Raw genomic sequence first — 24,447 nt, 5'->3', positions numbered from 1 at the left:
GCTGGCATTTAAAAGTATGAGGGGGATCTGATTGAAATCTAGTGAATGTTGAAAGGCCTAGAGAGGAGGTGGATTTTCTTTAACCAGATGGTGGTGAATCTGTGAAAATTGTTGCCACAGGCATATGTGGAGGACAAGCCATTTGGTGTATTTAACGCGAAAGTAGATAGATTTTTGATTGGTCAAGATGTGAAAGATTATGGGGAGAAGGCAGGAGAATGCAGCTGAGAGGAAAGATGGATCAGCCATGAAGAAATGGTGCAGAAGACTTGATGGGCCAAATAGTCTAATTCTGCTCCTATCTCTTGTTGTCTTATTTTGGCACCAGCACAGCATGCCCACCAAGTTCACAAACAGCAACAAAACAACAGCAAAACAAGCCCTGTTTCTCCCACACCCTCGCACACACAAGACAGTCCTCCAACCCCAGGCCTTCAGCAGACTCGCAGACATTGGGCCTTCAACTTCCCCAGTGGACTTGCAGACTGACAGACCTATGCTTTCAGCCATCCAGCCTTGACTCCCAGACTACAAACTGACTGTTGGGCTTCAATCTTCATTATCAACCCCAGTACTAAGCCAATGACAACAAACATGATTGAACTCCAGGCTTTGCCGATGAAGGAATCCCGAAGTCCAGGACTCAGAACGTAAGCCTTGAATTCCGGTCACATAAACTGTGTAGCTAGAGGATCACCGGCCCTTGTGCCTCTGGGACTCACAGAACTCAGATCCTGAAACCCACCAAAGACTTGCTGATATGAGGGGTGGTAGGGTCTTGGCGGTATGACATTCAACCGTGGATGCCCTTCATCCCTAGTCCACCGAGAATAGGAGCCAAGCACATGATTATACTTTGCAGATGATTTCATTTCAATGCATGGATTGCAAAGGGAAGTGAGCTTCCACTACTGGAAAATTTCCCCAATGAGTCTGAGCCTTTCCCACACTGACCTCTTCACAACACTCACCATAAACCAAGAGCTCCCTTCAACAAACCGGTCAAATAGATCCATTCTTTAAGAAATGCTTATAAGCCTATTGCACAGTGCTCTGGAGGAGGGTGGCTGTCTTTTAATGCAACTGAAATTCAAAGAATGACTTACCAGATCTTGGCTTCAGCCCAAAGGGGGCTGTGGGTGATGCATCAGGAGACGATGTAGGTGTGACTATGGAAGTCTTCTTCTCATCCTGTAGGTTTTCAAATGACATTAAAAATAAAACTCAGTTCAATGTTCATCACGCAGCTGATAAACTCAGTTCCCTGTATATATGATTTGCTATATAATTCAGGTTGTTTAATCAGAACATTTCCAAATGATTATGTGTTCAACAATTCACTGATATTTGGTATCAGAAAACAAATGAGTACACTTTGTAAATACTGTGAGGATTTATCCTTTCCACAGATGCTTTAGCTGAAAATGAAATTGTGCCTTTTTTCTGGGATACAGCACTGTTGAACTTCATTTGTGGTGTAATTTTGAATTCTAAAGTTAAATTGTTAATTAAAATTTTGCAGACATGTTAAAAATTATATTACTGATTACAATAAAAAGGAAAATCTAGCTTCAGAAAACTAGCTTGTGAACATTACTTCTAATCTGAAATGAGCTGATTATTTACTTTAAATATAAGCAGGATATTCTTAGGGGAGCTGAATTTAAAAATGATAACTTAAGTGATGTAGTGAAGAGTTGATTCTATTTTCCAATGTGCTATTAATGGGTACTGGGAACAATAATAATTTATGTGGGATCCAGTCAGAGGTTGGGAAGTAATCACACCAGAATATAGTGAGATATTCTACTTCCAAAGTGAAAATGATACATCCTCTTAATTTTATATCTAGCTAAAGGATTCTTATATTTTCAGTAATATTGGAACTATCAACACTAATCTATGGTAGTAGTGGGTAATATTCTTTGGCTGCAGGTGAAACCATTGTGACAAGTTCATATTATTTGCATTTCAAATATAACATCAGCTGGAAGCAAAATGTATTAGATATTCAGAATTTTAAATAACTTATACAGAAAAGTTCAGTTAATCATACTTCAGAGTTACATAGAACATTACAGAACAGTACAGGTCCTGCAGCCCACAATGTTGAGAGTTTTTTTTAACCTACTCTAAGATCAATACCTCCCTTCCTTCCTACATAGTCCTCCATTTGTTTATCATCCAGGAGTTTCTTAAATGCCCCTCTGTATCTGCCTCTTCTGCCACCACTGGCAGGGTGTCTCACACACCCAACACCCTGATAAAGAACGTACCTCTGACATCTCCCTTATACTTTTAACTTTGATTCAAAGTACATTTACTATCAAAGTATGTATACTACATACAATCTTGAGATCTGTCTCCTTATTGGAAGCTAAAAACATCCTGAAAAGAGAATTTAGAGAGCTAGGTAGAAAGCTGCGAAATAGGACTTCCTGAGTAGTAAATTCTGGATTGCTGCTTGTGCCATACGTTAGTGAGGGTAGAAACAGGATGATTTGGCAGATTAACGTGTGGCTGAGAAGCTGGGGCAGGAATTCAAGTTCTTGGATCACTGCGATCTCTTCCGGGGGAGCTATGATCTGTTCAAATGTGATGCGATGCACCTGAACCCAAGGGGAACCAATATTCCCATGGACATGCTTGTTGGAGCTGTTGGGGAGGGTTTAAACTAATTTGGCAGGGGGATTCAGAATAGGACAGATGGTAAAAAAAGCAAAGATAGCAAGCAGTAAGACTGTCAGGAAGAGCAGGCAGATGATAGGACATAATTGCAGCCAGCAGGGTAAGTATCACTGCATTAGGGATGCAGAATCAAAAAGGAGTAGCAAACACAGCACTCAAAGTGTTATATCTCAATGCACAGAGTGTAAGAAGGATGATCTTGTTGCACTATTACAGATTGTCAGATATGATGTTCTGGCCATCACTGAATCATGGCTGGAGGTTGGATGTAGTTGGAAGCTGGATGTCCAATAGGAAGGTAGGCTCTGCTGGTAAAAATAATCCCATCAAATCAGTAGAAAGATGTGCAAACAATGAAAGTAAGCAAATAACATTTAGAACTGAAATTCATGAAAGATTGTCCACAGTCACAATGCCAGTTATCACTGCAGCTGATCAAGAATCCTGTTAGTTGCAGGCCACAGACTCAGTTCAGCCCAGAAATGAGTAAACTTCGCCTAGTTGCAAGCTGAACACTGGCCTGTCCCTTGCCTCTAGCCCTAACACCCTGAACATTTCAATCTGGCCTGGTGCTTGAATTGTTGTCAGATCTGGGCCCTGCCACTTCGGTTGGCTCTCACGTCCGGGCCCTGCCGCCTCATTTGGCCCATACTCAACCTTTCCAATTCTTACATCAGTCAAACCTCGACTTGTTCCTCACTCTCAGGCCTGCATCTCAGCCGCTTCCAATTGTCTCCAATTCCACTCCAGTAGGCAAACACTGACTCATTTCTCACTTTCAGGCCTGGGCCACACCACTTCAGATTGGCCCATATTCATCATGTTGCAACTGTAATGCACCTTCGAGACTTCAGCTCACATCACAAAAAATGGCAGTTTGTACAAGCAGTTCAAAAGTGCAATTCCGAAAGGGAAGTTACAGGCTATTGATAGGAATGATCGTTTTTGAGAAAAAAATGTGATTAATAAAGGTATTTATAGTTGTTTTGGCTGACAGCAAATTTTACGGTGCTTCACCAGCATCACCTTAAAGTGGAAATCACCTTAAACGATGCCCTGTTATTATAAGCCATTTCCACCTTGGGGAAAAGTCTCTGGCTGTCCAGTTGATGTATGCCTTTTATCAAACAGCTCACCTCTATCAAGCCTCATCTCATCCTCTTTCACTCCAAAGAGAATAACCCTAACTTACTCAATCTATCTTCATAAGACATCATTTTTGATTTACTTTTTAGCTGGTTGGCACAACACTGTGGGCCGAAGGGCCTGTTACTGTGCTGTACTGTTTTATGTTCTATATTCTATAAGCATGTCCTCTCGTCCAGGCAACATCCAGGTAAATGTCCTCTGTATTTTCTCTAAAGCTTCCATACTTATGTCAGGATGTCGCCATTCATCTTCTACTGTCACTGCACATACCTAGCTATTTGCATTCCACAGCACTGAAAAGCTTTATGGCTCTTTATCTATGAGACAGTATGTAATGTACAAGTGTAGTTAATACACTCAATACCACTTTCAAACACGTTTGACCAAGTAGCTTTGGACACGGGTGGTTCTCTATTAGCATAAAATGATGGTGATAGGAACCTTAAAGCACGTTTCACAGTGTGCAGAGCTACAATTTCCCATCACTGCTTAAACCAGTAAGCTAACATGCATATGAATTTGCTTCCTGCAGGACTAGTCTGCTTTTAAAATTGCTACTAAAACCAAATATTATTTACCTTAACCAAATAAAAACAAGGTGCAGTACAATGCCGGATCAGAATATTTATGCACTTTTTATGGAGTGTGGATGGGTGTGTGCTAAGGGTGGGAAGGAAGAGGGAATTGGTGGCATATGAGGAAGACGGATCAATTTTGTTCTGATTAAACTGTAAGAATTAATGTGCAGCACAACTGACAGGTGTGTTCATAGACATTTTTAATCTCTCCCTTTCCCAGTGTAGAGTGCTCTCCTGCTTCAAAACATTCCACCATTGTCCCTGTACCTAAAAGACCAAGGTAACGTGTCTGAATGACTGGTGTTCGGTCGCACTCACCTCAATAATAAGCAAATGCTTTGACAGGCTGGTTAAGAACTGCATCTGCAGCCTGCTACCACCCAAACTGGACCCTCTACAATTCACCTACAGACACAACCGATCGACAGATGACACAATAGCCACTGCTCTACACACCGTCCTTACACATCTGGAGAAGAATGCTTATGTGAGAATGTTGTTTTTGGATTACAGTTCAGCATTCAACACCATAATTCCCTCCAGGCTCGACAAGAAGCTCAGAGGCTTGGCCTTCACCTTGCCTTGTGTAGCTGGATCCTGGACTTCCTGTCAGTTCGCCGGCAGGTGGTTAAGAGTGGGCTCCCTCACCCTTGCCCCTCAACACAGGTGCCCCTCAGGGCTGTGTCCTAAGCCCACACCTTTACCCTCTGTACACTCATGACTGTGTGGCCATTCACAACTCCAATCTGTTAATTAAATTTGCTAACGGCACTACACTGATTGGCCTTATCTCAAACAATAATGAGGCAGCCTACAGAGAAGAGGTCATCAGCCTGACACAGTGGTGTCAAGAAAGCAACCTCTCCCCCAACATCACAAAAACAAAGGAGCTGGTTGTGGACTACAGGAGGAATGTAGACAGGCTAACCCCTATTGGCATCAATGGATCTGGGATGTGAGGGTGAACAGCTTTAAGTTTCTTGGCATAATTATCACCGAGGATCTCATGCATACTTACTAGCTGTGTGGTGAAAAAAGCACAAAAGCACCTCTTTCACCTCAGATGGCTGGAGAAGTCTGGTATGGGCCCCCAAATCCTAAGAACTTTCTATAGGGGTGCAATTAAGAGCATCCTGACAGGCTGCATCATTGCCTGGTATCACTTCCCTCAGTTGCAGAGAGCAGTGTGGACAGCCCAATGTATCTGTAGATGTGAACTTACCACTATTCAGGACATTTACAAAGACAGGTGTGCAGGATCATTGGGCACCTGAGTCACCCCAACCACAATCTATTCCAGCTGCTACCATCTGGGAAGCGGTACCACAACATTAAAGCCAGGACCAACAGGCTCCACGACAGCTTCTGCCACCAGGCCATCAGACTGCTTAATTCATGCAGACACAACTGTATTTCTATGTTATACTGCTGATCCTGTTGTACATATTATTTATTATAAATTACTATAAATTGCACATTTAGATGGAGACATAACATAAAGATTTTTACTCCACATGTATATGAAGGACGTAAGTATTAAAGTCAATTCCATTCAATTCGTCAGATTTCCTCAAGGGCACTCACCTCATTTTCTGTCTCATTCTTCTCCATACTCTCATTAGTATTCTATGTAGATATCAGAACATGTGAAAATAAAAGAAAGAAAATACTTTGAACATTCAGTTTGGTAACTGATCATATATTGGGAGAGGGAAGATCAAACTTAGATCTCATAACAAGTCACAGATAAAACTGAGTAGAGAATTGCTAGAGCATTAGATGCAAGGGAACACCATCACATTTCACTGTAAATCGTACTCCACTGCAGTAATTAAGAAAGGCCTGCTTCGAGCTCAATGACTCTAAATATTACCCAGCTGATCTGTGGGAGCTCGTTCACTTCAAGGAGGCCTGACACTAAATTGTCAAAGAGTTATAGAGCACAGCTGCCTTTCAATCCATCTAATCTCTGCTGGCCTTTCTTGTGCTGAGTCCCTTCTACCTTTACCTGGACCCTCCATAGCTCCCTCATCCAAACTTCTCTTCTTTTTGTAATATATTTTTTATTGAAGCTCATCATCAAACAAACATTTCCATAAGATATATTTCAGACATTGTATATATATATATCATATAATCATATATATCACATATCTCCACAAAGTATTTATGAGGTGAACTATGTACAAATAGGAAGTGATCTTTTTTTTTACAACATATTCATTGATTTGTGAGAATAAAATCAGGCCTATGAGGCATTACGTAGTTAAACCATTTTTCCCAGTATGAATCAAATTGTTCCAGCTTACGATTAACAGATGCTGTTATCTTCTCCATTTTGTAAACGTCCATTGTAATTTCCATCCATGCATTTAAAGTTGGGCTCTCCTGTGATAACCATTTCCTAGTAAGAGTCTTTTTACCAGCCACCAACAGTATATTCCTTAAATATTTATCTCTTTTCAATCATTCTTGAGGTATATATCCAAAATATATGGTGTTACTCTCTAAGGGTATTTCACATTTAAAGATGTATTGTAGGGCATTGTGTATCCCCCTCCAATAGTTTTTGATAACAGGGCAGTCCCAAAAAATATGATAATGATTTTGATTTCCACAATTTCTCCAGCAAACAGGGAGGTTACTATCATAATGGGATTTCTGAGAGGGTGCAATAAAATATCTTATCCAGTGTTTGCATCCAAACTCCCTCCATTTCTGTGAACCGGTACACTTCCATTGATACCTCCATATTATCGTCCATTCTTCCTCAGATATAATTATCTCTCCTTCCTTCTCCCATTTTGTTTTAATGTATGATGACGAATGTGTTTTAAGATTTGACAACTCCTTATACATACTTGAAATGATTCTACTACCATTATCTGAATTACATGCTTTTCGAAATAGTTCTATCAAGCATGTACTTGCCTTGGTTATATTTTTAAGCGTCTTATTAACATATTGCTCCATCTGTAAATATCGATAAAAATCTTGTTTTTCTAATAAGTGTTTCTCTTTAAGCATTTCAAAACTGAACAGTGTTCCTTCTTTCATTATGTTGCAAAGAACCGCTATTCCTTTTGCTGCCCAGTCCTTAAATCTAGCATCCAATTTATTTAGTGTAAAATCCGAGTCATATGCACAGCATTTAAGAATTGCAATATCTCTCTCTAGATTATATTCTTTCACAGTAGTCTTCCATATTTTAAGAGTCAATTTCACCCATGGGTTATCAATAGTGTTTATGTACCTTTGCAGGTTGTTATCAGCCAAAATTGCTTGGATGGGGATGGGAAGTACCCGCTCCTCAATGTTTTTCCATTGAGTGTCATACGATGGGTTGCACCAATGTATCACAGCTCTCAACTGTGCTGCAAAATAATAATCTCTAAGAGCAGGTAGGCCACATCCCCCCTTTTCCTTTGTTAACTGCAAAGTTTTGAGATGAACTCTAGGCCTTTTACCCTGCCAAATATACCTTGATAACATCTTGTTCCATTCATTGAATTGCTTTTGATTAATCTCTATTGCTAGGGTCTGAAAGAGATATAACAGTCTGGGCAGTATATTCTTTTTAATAGACTCAATCCTTGAACTGAGACTGAAAAAAGGAATCAGGTTCCATCTTGCCACATCTTCCTTAATTTTTTATATAAAGGCTGATAATTACATTCTGATAATTTTGCCAAATCTTTTGGCATAATGATGCCCAAATATTTGAAAGACTCTATGTGCCATGCCCAGGGGTATCTACTTTGAATTTCTCTTGGTGGGCTATAGTAATATGAAGGTTTTATCTATGTTGATCTTGTATCCTGATAATTGACCTTATAGTTCAAAGGATTGCATCAATTTAGGTAAAGAGCATGTTGGTTGCCCTAGATAGATCAAGATGTCATCTGCATAACAAGCCAATTTATGCTCTGTCCCTTTAATAGTAATTCCCCTGATATCTTCATTTTGTCTGATGTATTGAGCTAATGGTTCCAGATATAATGCTAAGAGTAGCGGTGACCATGCACAACCCTGTCTCGTGCCCCTTTCTAGAGTAAGACTATTTGATAAATATCTATTGATTTTAATCCTAGCAGTAGGATTGTCATATAGTGTCTGTATAGTTTTAATAATTGTGCCTTGGAAACCAAATCTATGTAAAACTCTGTAAAGAAAATTCCAATTAAGCAAATCAAATGCTTTTTCAGTGTCCACACATCACTATTGCTTCGATTTTATTTTTTTGTATTTGATCCATAATGTGAAGTGTCCTTCGTATATTGTCTTGTGTCAGGCTTTGTCGTATAAAACCTGTCTGATAGTTACGTATCAGTATGTGTAGAAACTCCTCTAATCGTTTGGCCATGATGGAGGTAAATAATTTATAATCTGCATTAAGAACGGATATTGGTCTAAGTGACCCACATTCCATTTTATCCTTGCCTTCTTTCGGTATAGCTGAGATTATCGCTTCCTTCCAACTGGGTGGCGTTTGTGCCTTTTTTAGAGCCCAGGTCAGTGTGGGGAGTAAAACAGGAATTAACTCATTTTTAAATTCTTTGTACCACTCTGCCGTATACCCATCTGATCCTGGTGACTTGCTTAATTTAAGCCTACTAATTGCAGCTTTTAATTCAACTTCAGATATGTCAGCAGTCATCGTTCTATTTTGTTCTTCACTTAAAGTGGGTAACTCTAGAGAATTCAAGAAGGTGTCAATTTGGGTTATGCTTCCTCCTGGAACTTTGAAATATAGAGTTTTGTAAAACACTTCAAAAGCTTCTTGAATTTCACTTAGCTTATTTTTTATCATTTTCATTCTTGGGTGTCTAATTCTATGAATTGTATTTTCTGCTATCTTTTTTTTCAGTTTCCATGCCAGTATTTTCATAGATTTTGATCCACTTTCATAATGTCTCTGTTTCAGAAACATTAAATTTTTCCTCATTTCTCGCATAGCCAAACTATTAATTTCATTCCTAATTTTTAAAATTTCCCCTAATGTATCCTGTGCCAAATTCAATTTGTGTTTTTTCTCTAGTTCCTTCAGCCTATTTTGTAATTCCTCTAATGTTTTATTCCTTATTTTTTTTCTTATATAAAGACAGTGCTATAATTTTCCCTCTGAAGACAGCCTTCAGAGTATCCCATAAAATGGGAGGTGAAACCTTTCCATTATCATTAAATTCTAAGTAGAGACCAATTTCTTTTTTAGTTTGTTCTTTAAAGTACGGATCATTGAGTAGACTTCAATTTAGTTTCCAAATAGTATTCTTCGGTTGTAGGTCAAAATCAACAGATAAATATATAGGTGCATGGTCACTTACATCTATTGTCCCAATTCCACAGGTGTTTATTTTGTCTTTGTCTTTTCCAAATGTTATGAAATAGTCTATTCTTGTATATACAGAATGGGGAGCAGAATAATGAGTGTAATCCCTTCTGTCGGGGAAAATGTCCCTCCATATATCAATTAAACCAACATCCTCAAAAAGTGTATTAACTTTCTTATGTAAGGATTTTGTTTCATAGGTTTTTCTATTGGAAGAGTCTAAGTTTGGTAGAACTGTAAATTTAAGTCTCCCCCACATATCAGGAGACCTTCTGTTTCCGCTACCATAATACCAGTAATTTTCTGAAAAAAAAAACTCTTCAATATATGGTGCCTATATATTCAATAGAGTAACTGAATTTCCGTCTATATTCCCCTTCCCAGAATATATCTGCCCTCTTTATCTCCCATTTCGAACACTTTTTCAAAATTTAGCTAACTTGAGATAAGAATAGCAACTCCTCTCCTATGTCCTGAGTTATATGAGGAGAAAAACAAATTATTGAAGCCCATTCTCTTTAGTTTTCTATGCTCATTATCACTTAAATGAGTTTCCTGTAAATATACTACATGGGCTTATTCTTTTTTCATTTTGAATAAAATTCCATTACATTTGATTGGATTTAATAGCCTTTTGCCATTAAAAGAAATGAATTTTACTTTGTCCTTAGCCATCTGTATTTATCTGTCAATGTATCATTGAAATTAGCAGAATAAAATTTAATCGATCTACTCCCTGAACAAATAAGAACCAAGAAAAGCAAATAATAACAAAAATGGCAACGAACGTGTGATTCCAAGGCCAAGATCTCTAGTAGATGACCCTGCGTTGAGCTAGAGGAAATGTCTAGCTGTGGGGGATAACCCCTCCTATTTGTGAGTTGAGGGTCCCCATCGCAGTATTCATAAAAGTCAGTGAACAATTCCATTACACAGATTTCCCTGTGTACTCCTCCTATATATACATATATGCATCCACACCCACACACATATTCAAATAAACATAGAACATAGAATAGTACAGCACATTACAGGCCCTTTGGCCCACAATGTTGTGCTGACCCTCAAACCCTGCCTCACATATAACCCCCCACCTTAAATTCCTCCATATACCTGTCTAGTAGTCTCTTTATATATTTATTTATTTATTTATTAATTATACATACACACACACACACACACACACATATATATATATATATATATATATCACATAAATACACATATATGCAGACATATATATATTCTCATTTTGGTGGGGAAAAAGGAGTAAGTGAGGGAATAAAAATAACTAAGTAATATAAAATCCACATTATAATAAGTATTTCTCAAGAAAGGTATATCACCGTCTACTTTTGCTTCTGTTTAGCTTCTCAACATTTTTAAAGTTAGCCAAACCTTATGGCTCTTCTGGAGGGGGTGAGGACTGTCTTTGGGAAACTCCCGGTTTCTTCCTGATATACTTCTATCAGCCTCCTCCCGTCTCCTGTCTTCTTGATTCTCGCACTATTTCCCAAGTGGAACGGGGTAATTCCTCTGCCAGGCTTTCCCTCGGTTTGATCACGCTGACAGGCAACCCTCTGGCGGTCATGTCTGTAGTCGCCTCTTCCACTGTCTGGTACAACCGCGTCCCGTCTCCATAAAACATTCGAAGTTTGGCAGGGTACAGAGTTTGAAATCTAATCCTTTCATGCTTTAGTACTCGCTATACTTCAGAGTATTCTTAACGTTTCTGCAGGACCGCGGGGGGGGGGGGGGGTAATCTTGGTTGAAATATATTAATTTATCGCCTAAAAACACCTTCTTCTTACCCCAGGCCCTTTGCAGAATCTCCGCCTTGGTACTGTACCAAAGGAATTTAATTATTATTGAGCGTGGCTTATCTCGGGTAGACTTCAGAACTAGCGAGCGATGCGTTCTCTCAATTTCCAGCTCCGTAGTCGAGGGAAGCTCCAGCGCGTCAAGAAGCTGCAGCAACTTTCCGACATTGTATTCTGATATTTTTCCGCCATGATCTTCCCTCCAGATCAAGCAGTTTACCTTCTCGGTGATTTAATATTTTTATTGTCTTACTCAGGATCCGTTCCACGTTTCGAACGCGATCTATCACCGTCTCAATTTGAGTCCCTGCCGCTGCTATTTTTTGATTGACGTTAGCAAGCTCTGACTTAATATCATGTAGCTGCTGCTTTATATCTTTCTGGAACTCCCTTATCTCTTTCAGAATTTTGATCATATTCACTGCTTTGCCTGAACGAGGCCCAGTGTCCACCTCGCTAGCACGCGGTCGGGTAGGAGAGCCGCTCGCTGCACTCCTCTCGGCTGCAGGCTCTGCAGTGTCACTTTTTTATTTCCATTCTTTTTCCCCATTCTTGCCCCTCTTTTCAGTTCAAATATTTTTCAAAAAATACTCTATTTGATGGGTTAATGGGGCTCAATACGCGTTTTTCTTAAGGAACTAGTGACTTAAGCTGCCATTCTCGACAATGACGTCACTGGAAAAACCCCAAACTTCTCTTAAATGTTACACTGAACTCGCATCTATCCTTCTGCTAGCAGCTCATACCAGATTTGCACCACCTGAGACAGAAAATCCACTTCAGATTCCCATTAAATATTTCCTCTTCCACCCTAAAACTATAAGCACTAGTTCTTGCCTCACCCAACCTGATAAAAAGCCTGTAAGCATTCACCCTACCTATACCCCTCGTAATTTTCTACACCCTTATAAGATCTTCCCCCATTCATCTGTGCTCCAGTGAATACAGTCCTAACCTATTCAACAGTTCCTTATAGCTCACAAGTCAAGTCCCAACAGCAAGCTTGTAAACTTTCTCCAGACTCTCTTAAGTTTATTGATATCTTTCCTGTAGGTAAGTAATCAGAAAATTCCAGATTCTGGTGCACCAATGTCATATACAACTTCTGCATAACATCCCATCTCCTGTACTCAATGCTCTGATTTATGAAGGCCAATGTGCCAAAAGCACTCTTTATGACACAATGCCACTTTCAAGGAATTATGGGCCTGTACCTGCCGAAGCTTCTGTTCTCAGTGACCTACCAGTTACAGTGCAACTCTTATCCTGGCTAGCCCTCCCAAAGGGCAGCAGCTCACACTTGGCTGCATTAAATTCCTTCAGCCCATTTTCAAAGGTTCAAAGGTCCAATTTAATGTCAGACAAATATATACAGGTGTCCCCCATTTTTCGAACGTTCGTTTTATGACACCTCGCTGTTACGAAAGACCTACATTAGTTACCTGTTTTCGTTAACAGAAGGTGTTTTCACTGTTTCGAAAAAAGGTAGCGCACGAAAAAGGCAGCCAAGTTTCTCCCCTGGAACTGCAATCTTAAACACGTGCCTGTGAGCATCTGTGCTTTATGTTGATTTATTTTGTGCATCCGTTAGCAAGATGAGTTCTAAGGTATCAGAAAAGTCTAAAAGAGCGCATAAGGTTGTTACACTTAGTGTAAAACTAGACATAATTAAGCATTTCGATCATGGTGAATGAAGTAACGACATGCAACACACACAAAATGCTGGTGGAACGCAACAGGCCAGGCAGCATCTATAGGGAGAAGCGCTGTCGACGTTTCGTGGCGAGACCCTTCACTAGGACTAACTGAAAGGAAAGATAGTAAGAGATTTGAAAGTAGGAGGGGGAGGGGAAAATGTGAAATGATAGAAGACCGGAGGGGGGTGGGGTGAAGCTGAGAGCCAGACAGGTGATTGGCAAAAGGGATACAGAGCTAGAGAAGGGAAAGGATCATGGGACGGGAAGCCTACGGAGAAAGAAAGGGGGAGGGGAGCACCAGAGGGAGATGGACGACAGACAGAGAGAGAAAAAAAAACTAAATATATCAGGGATGGGGTAAGAAGGGGAGGGGCATTAATGGAAGTTAGAGAAGTCAATGTTCATGCCATCAGGTTGGAGGCTACCCAGCCGTTATGTAAGGTGTTGTTCCTCCAACCTGAGTGTGGCTTCATCTTGACAGAAGAGGAGGCCATGGATAGACATATCATTATGGGAATAGGACATGGAATTAAAATGTGTGGCCACTGGGAGATCCTGCTTTCTCTGGTGGACAGAGTGTAGGTGTTCAGCGAAACGGTCTCCCAGTCTGCGTCGGGTCTCACCAATATATAAAAGGCCACACCGGGATCACCAGACGCAGTATACCACACCAGCCGACTCATAGATGAAATGTCGCCTCATCTGAAAGGACTATCTGGGGCCCTGAATGGTGGTGAGGGAGGAAGTGTAAGGGCAGGTGTAGCACTTAGTAAGGACATAGTGAGTTTGGCTAAGGGTTTGTGGAAGTTGACGAAGATGATGATGAAGCAGTTTTGGCATCCCATGACCAAGAACTGACAGATGAAGAGGAAAGGATAACAATTGAAGCCGAACGCAGTAGTGAATGGCCCGAAAGTGAAGTCGTCCAGGAACTGAACGTGAAGCAATTGCATGAGATTTTCGCTGCAATTGACAACACTGCAATGATTGCAGAAAAGTATGACTTTAATTTTGAAAGGGTACGTAGGTTTAGGGTATATTTGCAGGATGGTTTGAGTGCTTACAAAGAAGTGTATGATAGAAAAATGCATGAGGCTAAGCAGTCAAGCATACTGTCAATTTTCAAGCCTTCCACATCAGCCACAGCAGATGGTGAACCTTGACCTTCGACATCGAGGCAGGCAGACATAGAAAAAGGTGACCTGCCTGCCCTGATGGAAACAGACGACGATGAGATGATACCCCAGTTTCCTCTACCTCCCACCACCCCAACCTCTGATGACTCAGCCTTATACACCAACATCAGTGTGCTCACTGTCTTCCTGATTCCTCCGGTAAGTGAAACTACACTGTATATACATTATTTCTACTTTATATAGGCTGTGTATTTTTATGTGTTATTTGGTAGCTTCATAGCTTAAAGGTTACTGGAAAGAGCGATTCTGCTGTGAGTGCTTGCGCAGTGTGTTTCTGCTGGGAGCACTTGCGCCGTGCGTTTTTCCCGCGAGTGCTGCCGAGAGCGCTTGTGTGAGATTTTCACTGTGGTGGACAGTGCTGCAATAATTGCAATAAAGTATTCTTACATTATACAGGCTGTGTATTTATTGGATCATTCCTGCTTTTACTATATGTTACTGTTATTTTAGGTTTTATGTGTTATTTGGCATGATTTTTTTGGGTCTGCGAACACTCACAAATTTTTCCCATATAAATAAATGGCAATTGTCTCTTCACTTCACAACATTCCGGATTATGAACCATTTCATTGGAACACTCTACCTTCGGATGGCGAGAGAAACCTGTACAATATACATCCTGAAATGCCTTTTCTTCACAAACATCCACGAAAACAGAGAAGTGCCCCAAAGAATGAACAACGGTTAAACGTAAAAACCCCAATGTCCCCCCAAGCTCCCCTCCCTCCCGCGTGTAAGCGGCAGCAAACAACAATCCCCCCCTCCCCCACCATCAAACAAAAAGCAAGCATCCGCACCACCACTGAGCCCTCATGCGTGAGCAAAGCAATAGCAGATCACTTTGCAAGCTTTGATAGCTTTCCAAATGGGACATAAATGCTACCTTTGCCAGTGATGCCTGTATTCCCAGAGTAAATGCTTGAAAATGCACAACTCTTATTTTATTTAGATACTGCACAGTAACAGGCCCTTCCAATGAGACCCTGTCACCCAATTACTCCCATGACCTATTGACCTACTAATCCAATCATCTTTGAAATGTGGGAGGAAACCGGAACACCTGGAGGAAACCCACACTGTCATGGGGAGAATATACAAATTCCTTATAAGCAATTGCGGGAATTGAACTTAGTGCTCTGATACTGTAATAGTAGTATGCTAGTTGCCAGGCTATCATGCCACCTGTTCTTTACTAATTGAAAGAGTAGGCTACTTAGCTCCTCAGGCCTGCTTTGCCATCAGTAATTTATCGTTGATCAGGTTACATGCTCTATTCCACAATCCAGCCTACACCCTCTAATTTTCACCTCATTGCTTATCTCTAAGACATAGACGTTCAAGTCTGTGTTTCCACTGCCCAGTAAGGAACAAAGACTCAAAACCCTGCAAGAGAAAACAAATTCACTTCATCTTTGCTTCAAATGGGTACCCACAAAATGATACTACTCTGTTGAGACTGCTTAGGATCTTGTATGTTTCAAGCTGATTTCTGATGGATATACACAATACTGTTTCCTTGTATGGAGCAATTTAATAAATAAATTATCAACAACGTTAAGCATAACAGATTTTAAAGTATCTTGGATCAATTACATAAGCATCAGAAAATGATAGAGGAAATTGTAAAACAAGGTGACTCTAATCAGAAAGGAGACAAAGCAGAAGCATTACAAAGGAAACACTTTTATCAGCTGTAGGATCTTGGATTTCAATGTATTAAGTATTGAAGAATTTTACTACAGTATTAAAGATGAACGGGTGCTCAGAGGGTATTTTCTGATTGTAATCAAGCTGAATCTAGGCCATTGAAGCACCACTTAATAATAAAAACAGAGAAGTAACCCACTAGCTTCATTGCAAACAGAAAACTGGCATTACTCTGCCTCTAAAAAGCAAACACGAGGAAATCTGCAGATGCTGGAAATGCTGGTGGAACGCAGCAGGCCAGGCAGCATCTATAGGAAGAAGCACTGTGGACGTTTCGGGCCGAGACCCTTCGTCAGGACTAACTGAAAGGAAAGATAGTAAGAGATTTGAAAGTAGGAGGGGGAGGGGAAAATGGAAAATGATAGGAGAAGACCGGAGGGAATGGGGTGAAGCTGAGAGCTGGAAAGGTGATTGGCAAAAGGGATACAGAGCTGGAGAAGGGAAAGGATCATGGGATGGGAGGCCTGTGCTCCCGGTGTGGCCTTTTATATATTGGTGAGACCTGACGCAGACTAGGAGACCGTTTCACTGAACACCTACGCTCTGTCTGCCAGAGAAAGCAGGATCTCCCAGTGGTCACACATTTTAATTCCACGTCTCATTCCCATTCTGATATGTCTATCCATGGCCTCCTCTACTGTCAAGATGAAGCCACATTCAGGTTGGAGGAATAACACCTTATATACCGGCTGGGTAGCCTCCAACCTGGTGGTATGAACACTGACTTCTCTAAATTCTGCTAATGCCCCTACTCCCCTTCTTACCCCATCCCTGATATATTTAGTTTTTTCCCCCCTCCTTTTTTTTCTCTTTCTGCCCATCACTGTTCTTCCTCTCCCTCTGGTGCTCCCCTCCCCCTTTCTTTCTCCCTAGGCCTCCTTTCTCCAGCTCTGTATCCCTTTTGCCAATCACCTTTCCAGCTCTCAGCTTCACCCCACCCCCTCTGGTCTTCTATCATTTCGCATATTCCCCTCACCCCCACTTTCAAATCTCTTACTATCTTTCCTTTCAGTTAGTACTGACAAAAGGTCTCGGCCCGAAACGTCGACAGTGCTTCTCCCTATAAATGCTGCCTGGCCTGCTGCGTTCCACCAGCATTACTCTGTCTCTAGAGGCTTGGTAGTTTCAGACACAACTGTTGGAATGGAGTTAAATGCATGCAAACACTAACCAGCAGATAACTGCTTAAGATTGTTACACAAATCAAGAGTCCAGGTAAAGACTATTGACCTAGCTAATTCAATTCCTTAATAAGACACCTGAATATACTTTCTGTAGAAAATGTAACTGATGTACCAGGACATTGAAAGAATGGTGGGATTTTGTTTTGCAGGGTGGAGCTGGAAAGCAATGCAGGAAGCAAGGGCTCAATACAATGAGTTAAAAGTTAGAGGACAGAATATAAGCGGAGACTGTACAGATCAGAAATAAATACCAAGAAAACACAGCAGGTCTGTGGCGAGAAAAATACAGGGTTAAAATCTGACTGGAGAACTGAGAAAGATAACGAAAGGGGGAGTTTAAAGTTTCAGAGATAGTGGAGAGAACACATGAAATAGTTGCAGTAGGTCAAATGTGAAAATGGGGCCAGTGGAGAATGTCTGCATTGCACCTTGCTAATAGCAGGTCACAGTGTACAAACGGAGTCAAACTCACCAGCGGATGATGTATAGCACCAATGGCCAGTTGAAAAACAGAAGAAGTCATTACTCTGACCTGCCAGGTGTGTCCCATTGCCACATTACAAAATATATATTTAAATGCCACATTTGACATAGTCTCACCCTGTTTTGGTCCTATTGATCCTTCCTACCATATTCAGTGCAAGTTAAAATTGCCCTTTTTATCTCTCCTTCCCAGTTCAGTTATGAGCTGAAATGTTAACTCTGTCGGCATGGATGTGTTGGACTGAAGGGCCTGTTTCTCTGCTGTAAAACTCTATTTCTCTTTCCACAGATGCTGCCTGATCCACATTTTAAAATTTCATATCAGATTTCCAGCATCTGGAGACTTTTCAATTCTCATTCATTGGAAGGATCAGGAATGGGCCTTTCTTGAGCTCCAACATGAAGCTTTTAATCACCACTAAGTACTAAATCATTTTAGCACCTGCTTGGACCTCTGCCATTCCAGCCGTTGGCATGCAACTTGAGCTTCGTGCCTTGCTTTCTCCAGCATGATCTCACGTTTTCTCTGAAACTCCAGCTCCACCATGGAACTTCCTTTCTGTAAAGTACGCAACACAGGCCGTTAAACATTCAAATATCCTGTTGAATTTCAGATGGCCAACCTGTACGGAGGATTAGCAAGGTATTTGCTCATGGCCAGGCAGCCAGTCACAACAATGCAACACAACATCTCCTTTGTCTGTATTGGCTTTGCAGCAAACCAAACTGCATTTCACCGGCAAGAAGTTTAGATTGCACGAGGAGAACAGAATTCTCAATAGATCTGGGATTTGGAGGAATTCACTTTCTTTTGTCTGTAGAATCCACAATAAATTACATGGAAAAACCTTCTTTAGGGCTGTCACAGTACAAAATACATTAATTCAATGAATAAGTCAACACATATAAAATGCTGGAGGAACTCAGCATCTGTGGAAGAGTACAGTTGATGTTTTGAGCTGAGACCCTTCATCACACTGTCATCCACAGAAACACAGAAAAACCTACAACACAATACAGGCCCTTCAGTCCACAAAGCTGTGCCAAACATATCCTTACCTCAGAAATTGCCTAGGGTTACCCATAGCCTCTGTTTTTCTAAGCTCCATGTACCTATCCAGGAGTCTCTTAAAAGACCCTATTGTATCTGCCTCCCCCACTGTCGCTGCCAGCCCATTCCACACATTTACCACTCTCTCGGTAAAAAAAACTTACCTCTGACATCGCCTGTCTACCTGCTACCAATCACCTTAAAACTGTGCCCTTTCGTGCTAGCAATTTCAGCCCTGGGAAAAAGCCTCTGACTATCCACACGATCAATGCCTCTCATCATCTTATACACCTCTATCAAGTCACCTCTCATCCTCCGTCGCTCCAAGTAGAAAATGCCGAGTTCACTCAGCCTATTCTCATAAGGCATCCTTCCCAATCCAGGCAACATCCTCTGCATCCTTTCTATTGTTTCCACATCCTTCCTGCAATGAGGCGACCAGAAATGAGCATAGTACTCCAAGTGTGGTCTGATCAGGGTCCTATAAAGCTGCAACATTACCTCTCGGCTCCTAAACTCAATCCCACAACTGATGAAGGCCAATGCACCATATGTTTTCTTAACCACAGAGTCAACCTGTGCGCAGCTTTAAGTGTCCTATGGACTTGGACCCCAAGATCCCTCACATTGCCAAAAGTCTTAACATTAATACTATATTCTGCCATCATATTTGACCTACCAAAATGAACCACTTCCAACTTATCTGGGTTGAACTTCATCTGCCACTTCTTAGCCAGGTTTTGCATCTTATCAATGTCCCACTGTAACCTCTGACAGCCCTCCACACTATCCACAACCCCCCCTAACCTTTGTGTCATCAGCAAATTTACTGACCCATCCCTCCACTTCCTCATCCAGGTCATTGATAAAAATTACGAAGAGTAGGGGGTCCCAGAACAGATCCCTGAGGCACTCTACTGGTGACAGACCTCCACGCAGATTATGACCCGTCTACAACCACTCTTTGCCTTCTATGGGCAAGCCAGTTCTGGATCCAGAAAGCAATGTCCCCTTGGATCCCATGCCTCCTTACTTTCTCAATAAACCTTGCATGGGGTACCTTGTAAAATGTCTTGCTGAAATCCATATACACTACACCTACTGCTTACCTTCATCAATGTGTTTAGTCACATCCTCAAATAATTCCATCAGGCTTGTAAGGCACAACCTGCCTTTGACAAAGCCATGCTGACTACTCCTAATCATATTATGCCTCTCTAAATGTTCATTAAGTCCTGCCTCTCAGGATCTTCTCCATCAACTTAACAACCACTGAGGTAAGACTCACTGGTCTATAATTTCCTGGACCATCTCTACTCACTTTCTTGGATAAAGGAACAACATCCGCAACCCTCCGATCCTCTGGAACCTCTCCTATCCCCATTGACGATACAAAGATCATTGCCAGAGGCTCAGCAATCTCCTCCCTTGCCTCCCACAGTAGCCTGGGGTACAACTTGTCCGCTCTCAGTGTCTTATCCAACTTGATGCTTTCCAAAAGCTCTAGCACATCCTCTTTCTTAATATCTACATTCTCAAGATTTTCAGTCCACTGTACATCATCCCTACAATCACCAAGATCCTTTTCCGTAGTGAATACTGAAGCAAAGTATTCATTAAGTACCTCTGCCATCTCTTCCGGTTCCATACACCTTCCCACTGTCACACTTGATTGGTCCTATTCTCTCATGTCTGATCATCTTGCTCTTCACATACTTGTAGAATGCCTTGGGTTTTTCTTAATCCTGCCCACCAAGGCCTTCTCATGGCCCCTTCTGGCTCTCCTAATCTCATTCATAAGGTCCTTCCTACTAGCTTTATAATCTTCCAGATCTCTTTCAATACCGAGTTTTCTGAACCTTTCGTAAGCTTTTCTTTTCTTCTTGACTAGATTTACAACAGCCTTTGTACTCCACGGTTCCTATACCTTACCATCCTTTTCCTGTCTCACTGGAACGTACCTATACAGAACTCCATGCAAATATCCCCTGAACATTTGCCACATTTGTTCCATACATTTCCCTGAGAACATCTGTTCCCAATTTATGCTTCCAAGTTCCTGCCTGATAGCTCCATAATTCTCCTTACTCCAATTAAACGTTTTCCTAACTTAACTGTTCCTATATCTCTCTAATGCTATGGTAAAAGGAGATAGAATTGTGATCACTATCTCCAAAATGCTCTCCCACTGAGAGATCTGACACCTGACCAAGTTCATTTCCCAATACCAGATCAAGTACAGCTTCTCCTCTTATAGGCTTATCTACATATTTTGTCAAGAAACTATCTTGAACACACCTAGTAAACTCCACACCATCTAAACCCCTTGCTCTAGAGAGATGCCAATCAATATTTGGGAAATTAAAATCTCCCACAACTACAACCCTGTTATTATTACACCTTTCCAGAATCTGTCTCACTATCTGCTCCTTAATGTCCCTGTTCCTATTGGATGGTCTATAAAAAACACCCAGTGGAGTTATTGACCCTTTCCTGCTCCTAACTTCCACCCACAAAGACTCTGTAGACAAACCCTCCATGTCTTTTACCTTTTCCTCAGCCGTGACACTATATCTGATCAATAGTGCCACACCCCCACCTCTTTTGCCTCCCTCCCTGTCCTTTCTGAAACATCTAAAGCCTGGCACTCGAATTAACGATTCTTGCCCCTAAGCTATCCAAGTCTCTGTAATGGCCACAACATCATAGCTCCAAGTACTGATCCATGCTCTAAGCTCATACGCTTTGTTCACAACACTCCTTGCATTAAAATAGACACATCTCAAATCATTGGTCTGAGTGCGTCCCTTCTCTATCACCTGCCTATCCTCCCTCTTGCACTGTCTACAAGCTTTCTCTATTTGTGAGCCAACCGCCTCTTCCTCTGTCACTTCAGTTCGGTTCCCACCCCCCAGCAATTCTAGTTTAAACTCTCCCCAGTAGCAATGCAGTAGTAATGCAAAACTCCTCGCCAGGATATTGGTCCCCCTGGGATTCAAGTGCAACCCGTCCTTTTTCTACAGGTCACACCTGCACCAAAAGAGGTCCCAATGATACAGATATCTGAATCCCTGCCCCCTGCTCCAATCCCTCAGCCACGCCTTTATCCTCCACCTCATTCTATTCCTATACTCCCAGTCATGTGGCACAGGCAGTAATCCTGAGATTACTACCTTTCTGGTCCTGCTTCTCAATTTCCTTCCTAACTCCTTGTAGAGTGTTTTCAGGACCTACTCCCTTTTCCTACCTATGCTGTTGTTACCAATATGTACCACAACCTCTGGCTGTTCTCCTTCCCACTTCAGGATATCATGGACGTGATCAGAAACATCCCAGACCCTGGCATCTGGAAGGCAAACTACCATCTGTGTTTCTTTCCTGTGTCCACAGAATCGCCTGTCTTACCCCCTGACTATAGAGTCCCTTATTACTGCTGCCATCTTCTTCCTTTCCCTACCCTTCTGAACCACAGGGCCAGACTCTGTGCCAGAGGCTACCCCCAGGTAGGCCGTTACCTCCCCCCCCCCAAACAGTACTCATGCAGGAGTACTTATTGTTAAGGGGGACAGACACAAGGATACTCTCTAGCATCAGACTCCTGCTCCTGACTGTTACACACTTATCTGTCTCCCAAGGCCCCGGTGTGACTACCTGCCTGTAGCTCCTATCTATCACCTCCTCATTCTCCCTGACCAGACGAAGGTCATCGAGCTGCACCTCCAGTTCCCTAACTCGGTCCCTAAGGAACTGCAGCTCGATGCACCTGGTGCAGATGTGGCCGTCCAGGAGGCTGGGAGTCTCCAGGACTTCCCACATCTGACACCGAGCACAGAACATGGTCTCACACACATACTTCCTGTCTGTATTCTACACAGGCAACCTACCTCGCCTCAACCCATTATCACTGAAGCCCTGCTGAACCAAAGCCCTCCTACTCTGTCTCCCTCTACTCCGTTGCCTGCTCCTCCAACACCCGCTCTATAAAGTTGTCTCCTTTTAAACTCTTCTCGCTGTTCTAACTGGCTGACGTCCACATGCTTGCACAGTCATGCCTCGATCAAACTGCTGAAGAAACTTTTAAACTCCTCTTGCTGTTCTAACTGGCTGATGTCCACATGCTTGCACAGTCATGCCTCGATCAAACTGCTGAAGAAACTTTTAAACTCCTCTTGCTGTTCTAACTGGCTGATGTCCACATGCTTGCACAGTCATGCCTCGATCAAACTGCTGAAGAAACTTTTAAACTCCTCTTGCTGTTCTAACTGGCTGATGTCCAGCTGCTTGCACATGGTTCATATCCCCTAATTACTTGCTTGTTCATGTGTTTAAGTGTTTCTTAAAGATTATGAATATGTCTACTTCCTCCACTTCTCCTGACAGCACATTCCAAACAAGCCACTCTGTTGAAAAGGACCTGTCTCAGGTCTCCTTCGAACTAAACCTTTCCACAACTCACACATCCCTTAATGCAATGCCCTCTAGTACTTGACAATTACACCCAGTGGGGAAAAGGACTATCTAGCCTTTCTATATTTTTTGTAATTTTTTAAAATTATATCATCATGTCTCTTAGCCTCTGAATGTCTGGCTGATACTCTTTAATCCGGACAACAGTCTGGCAAACCTCTTCTGCACCGTCTTCAAAGTCTTCACATTCTTCCTGTGATGCAGCAACCAGAACTGCACCAAGTACTGCAAATGTGGATGAAGTTTAATACAGCTACAAAATCACTTCCCAGCTTTTATACTCGTGTCCTGACTGATGAAGGCCAGTATGCCGTAACACCATCTTTACCACTTGTGTTAAGCAATTTTACCGTAAATAAGGAAATCTTCTCTCTGTGTACAACCAGATGAGGTGATACCATACATAGAAACAGCAAACTCAAGTTTAACAAACTGACTTACTGCTTGCTTACTTAATGAACTGCTTGCTAAGTAAATATGGAGTCCTACAATACAGCTTGTTGCTGACAGAGATTCAGGGTGAATACAACTTCAGGTAAAGTTAAATAATAGGCAAGGGAAAGTGTGCACTGTGGTAAAGTAATTTCAATCCAATGTTAATGTACATCATTAGTATTCATTCTCATTCCACATACAAGTTCCACCATGGACATTTCAAATGGAAACTACATGCAAACTTATTACACAAACCTGATCTCACTGTGGACAAGCTGTGTATGTTGATGTACAATTTTAATGGTATTTGGGACTGGTGGCAATGAAAGCCCCTTTTTCTTTCAACACCTTGTGATTCAGTTGTTTCATACATTACACAGCCCTGCCACAATGTAAGTGGCTTGAGCAAAGCATTCTAATTCACTGACACTTCGACCCATGTGCCTTATTTCTCAATGACGATGCAACCCCACTCTTAAATGCTCCCTGCGAAACGTGGTGGTAAACCCACTGTAGTTTCTATTTTACAGTGGCATCACTGTGAATGTATTTTGCTATATAATATAAAAGCTACAAAGGTTTGTCCACCATTTAAAACTGTGTCAAATATACTGAATGCCAAGGAATTTGCAATTTCATGTTGAAGACTAAGATGTCTGCAGG

General features: G+C 41.6%; 1 protein-coding gene across 5 annotated transcripts in view; it reads right to left on the bottom strand.

Moving 5' to 3' along the window:
* Positions 1-24,447, bottom strand: part of lrch1 (leucine-rich repeats and calponin homology (CH) domain containing 1) — a 502,659-nt gene that overhangs the window by 100,716 nt on the left and 377,496 nt on the right. For 3 of the 5 annotated variants that reach the window (XM_073046169.1, XM_073046165.1, XM_073046167.1), the window contains exons 13-15: positions 18,274-18,390; positions 6,000-6,041; positions 1,107-1,191 (exon numbers count right to left, since the gene is read on the bottom strand). In XM_073046169.1, the coding sequence (XP_072902270.1) occupies positions 1,107-1,191; positions 6,000-6,041; positions 18,274-18,390 (244 nt within the window). The remainder of the gene's footprint in view (positions 1-1,106; positions 1,192-5,999; positions 6,042-18,273; positions 18,391-24,447) is intronic. The other 2 variants (XM_073046166.1, XM_073046168.1) reach the window with 2 other exon arrangements.

This window comes from Hemitrygon akajei, chromosome 5 (assembly GCF_048418815.1).
Source record: "Hemitrygon akajei chromosome 5, sHemAka1.3, whole genome shotgun sequence".
Taxonomy (NCBI): domain Eukaryota; kingdom Metazoa; phylum Chordata; class Chondrichthyes; order Myliobatiformes; family Dasyatidae; genus Hemitrygon; species Hemitrygon akajei.
Note: the sequence above shows the minus strand (reverse complement) of the source record. Positions and strands in the feature narration are given on the sequence as shown.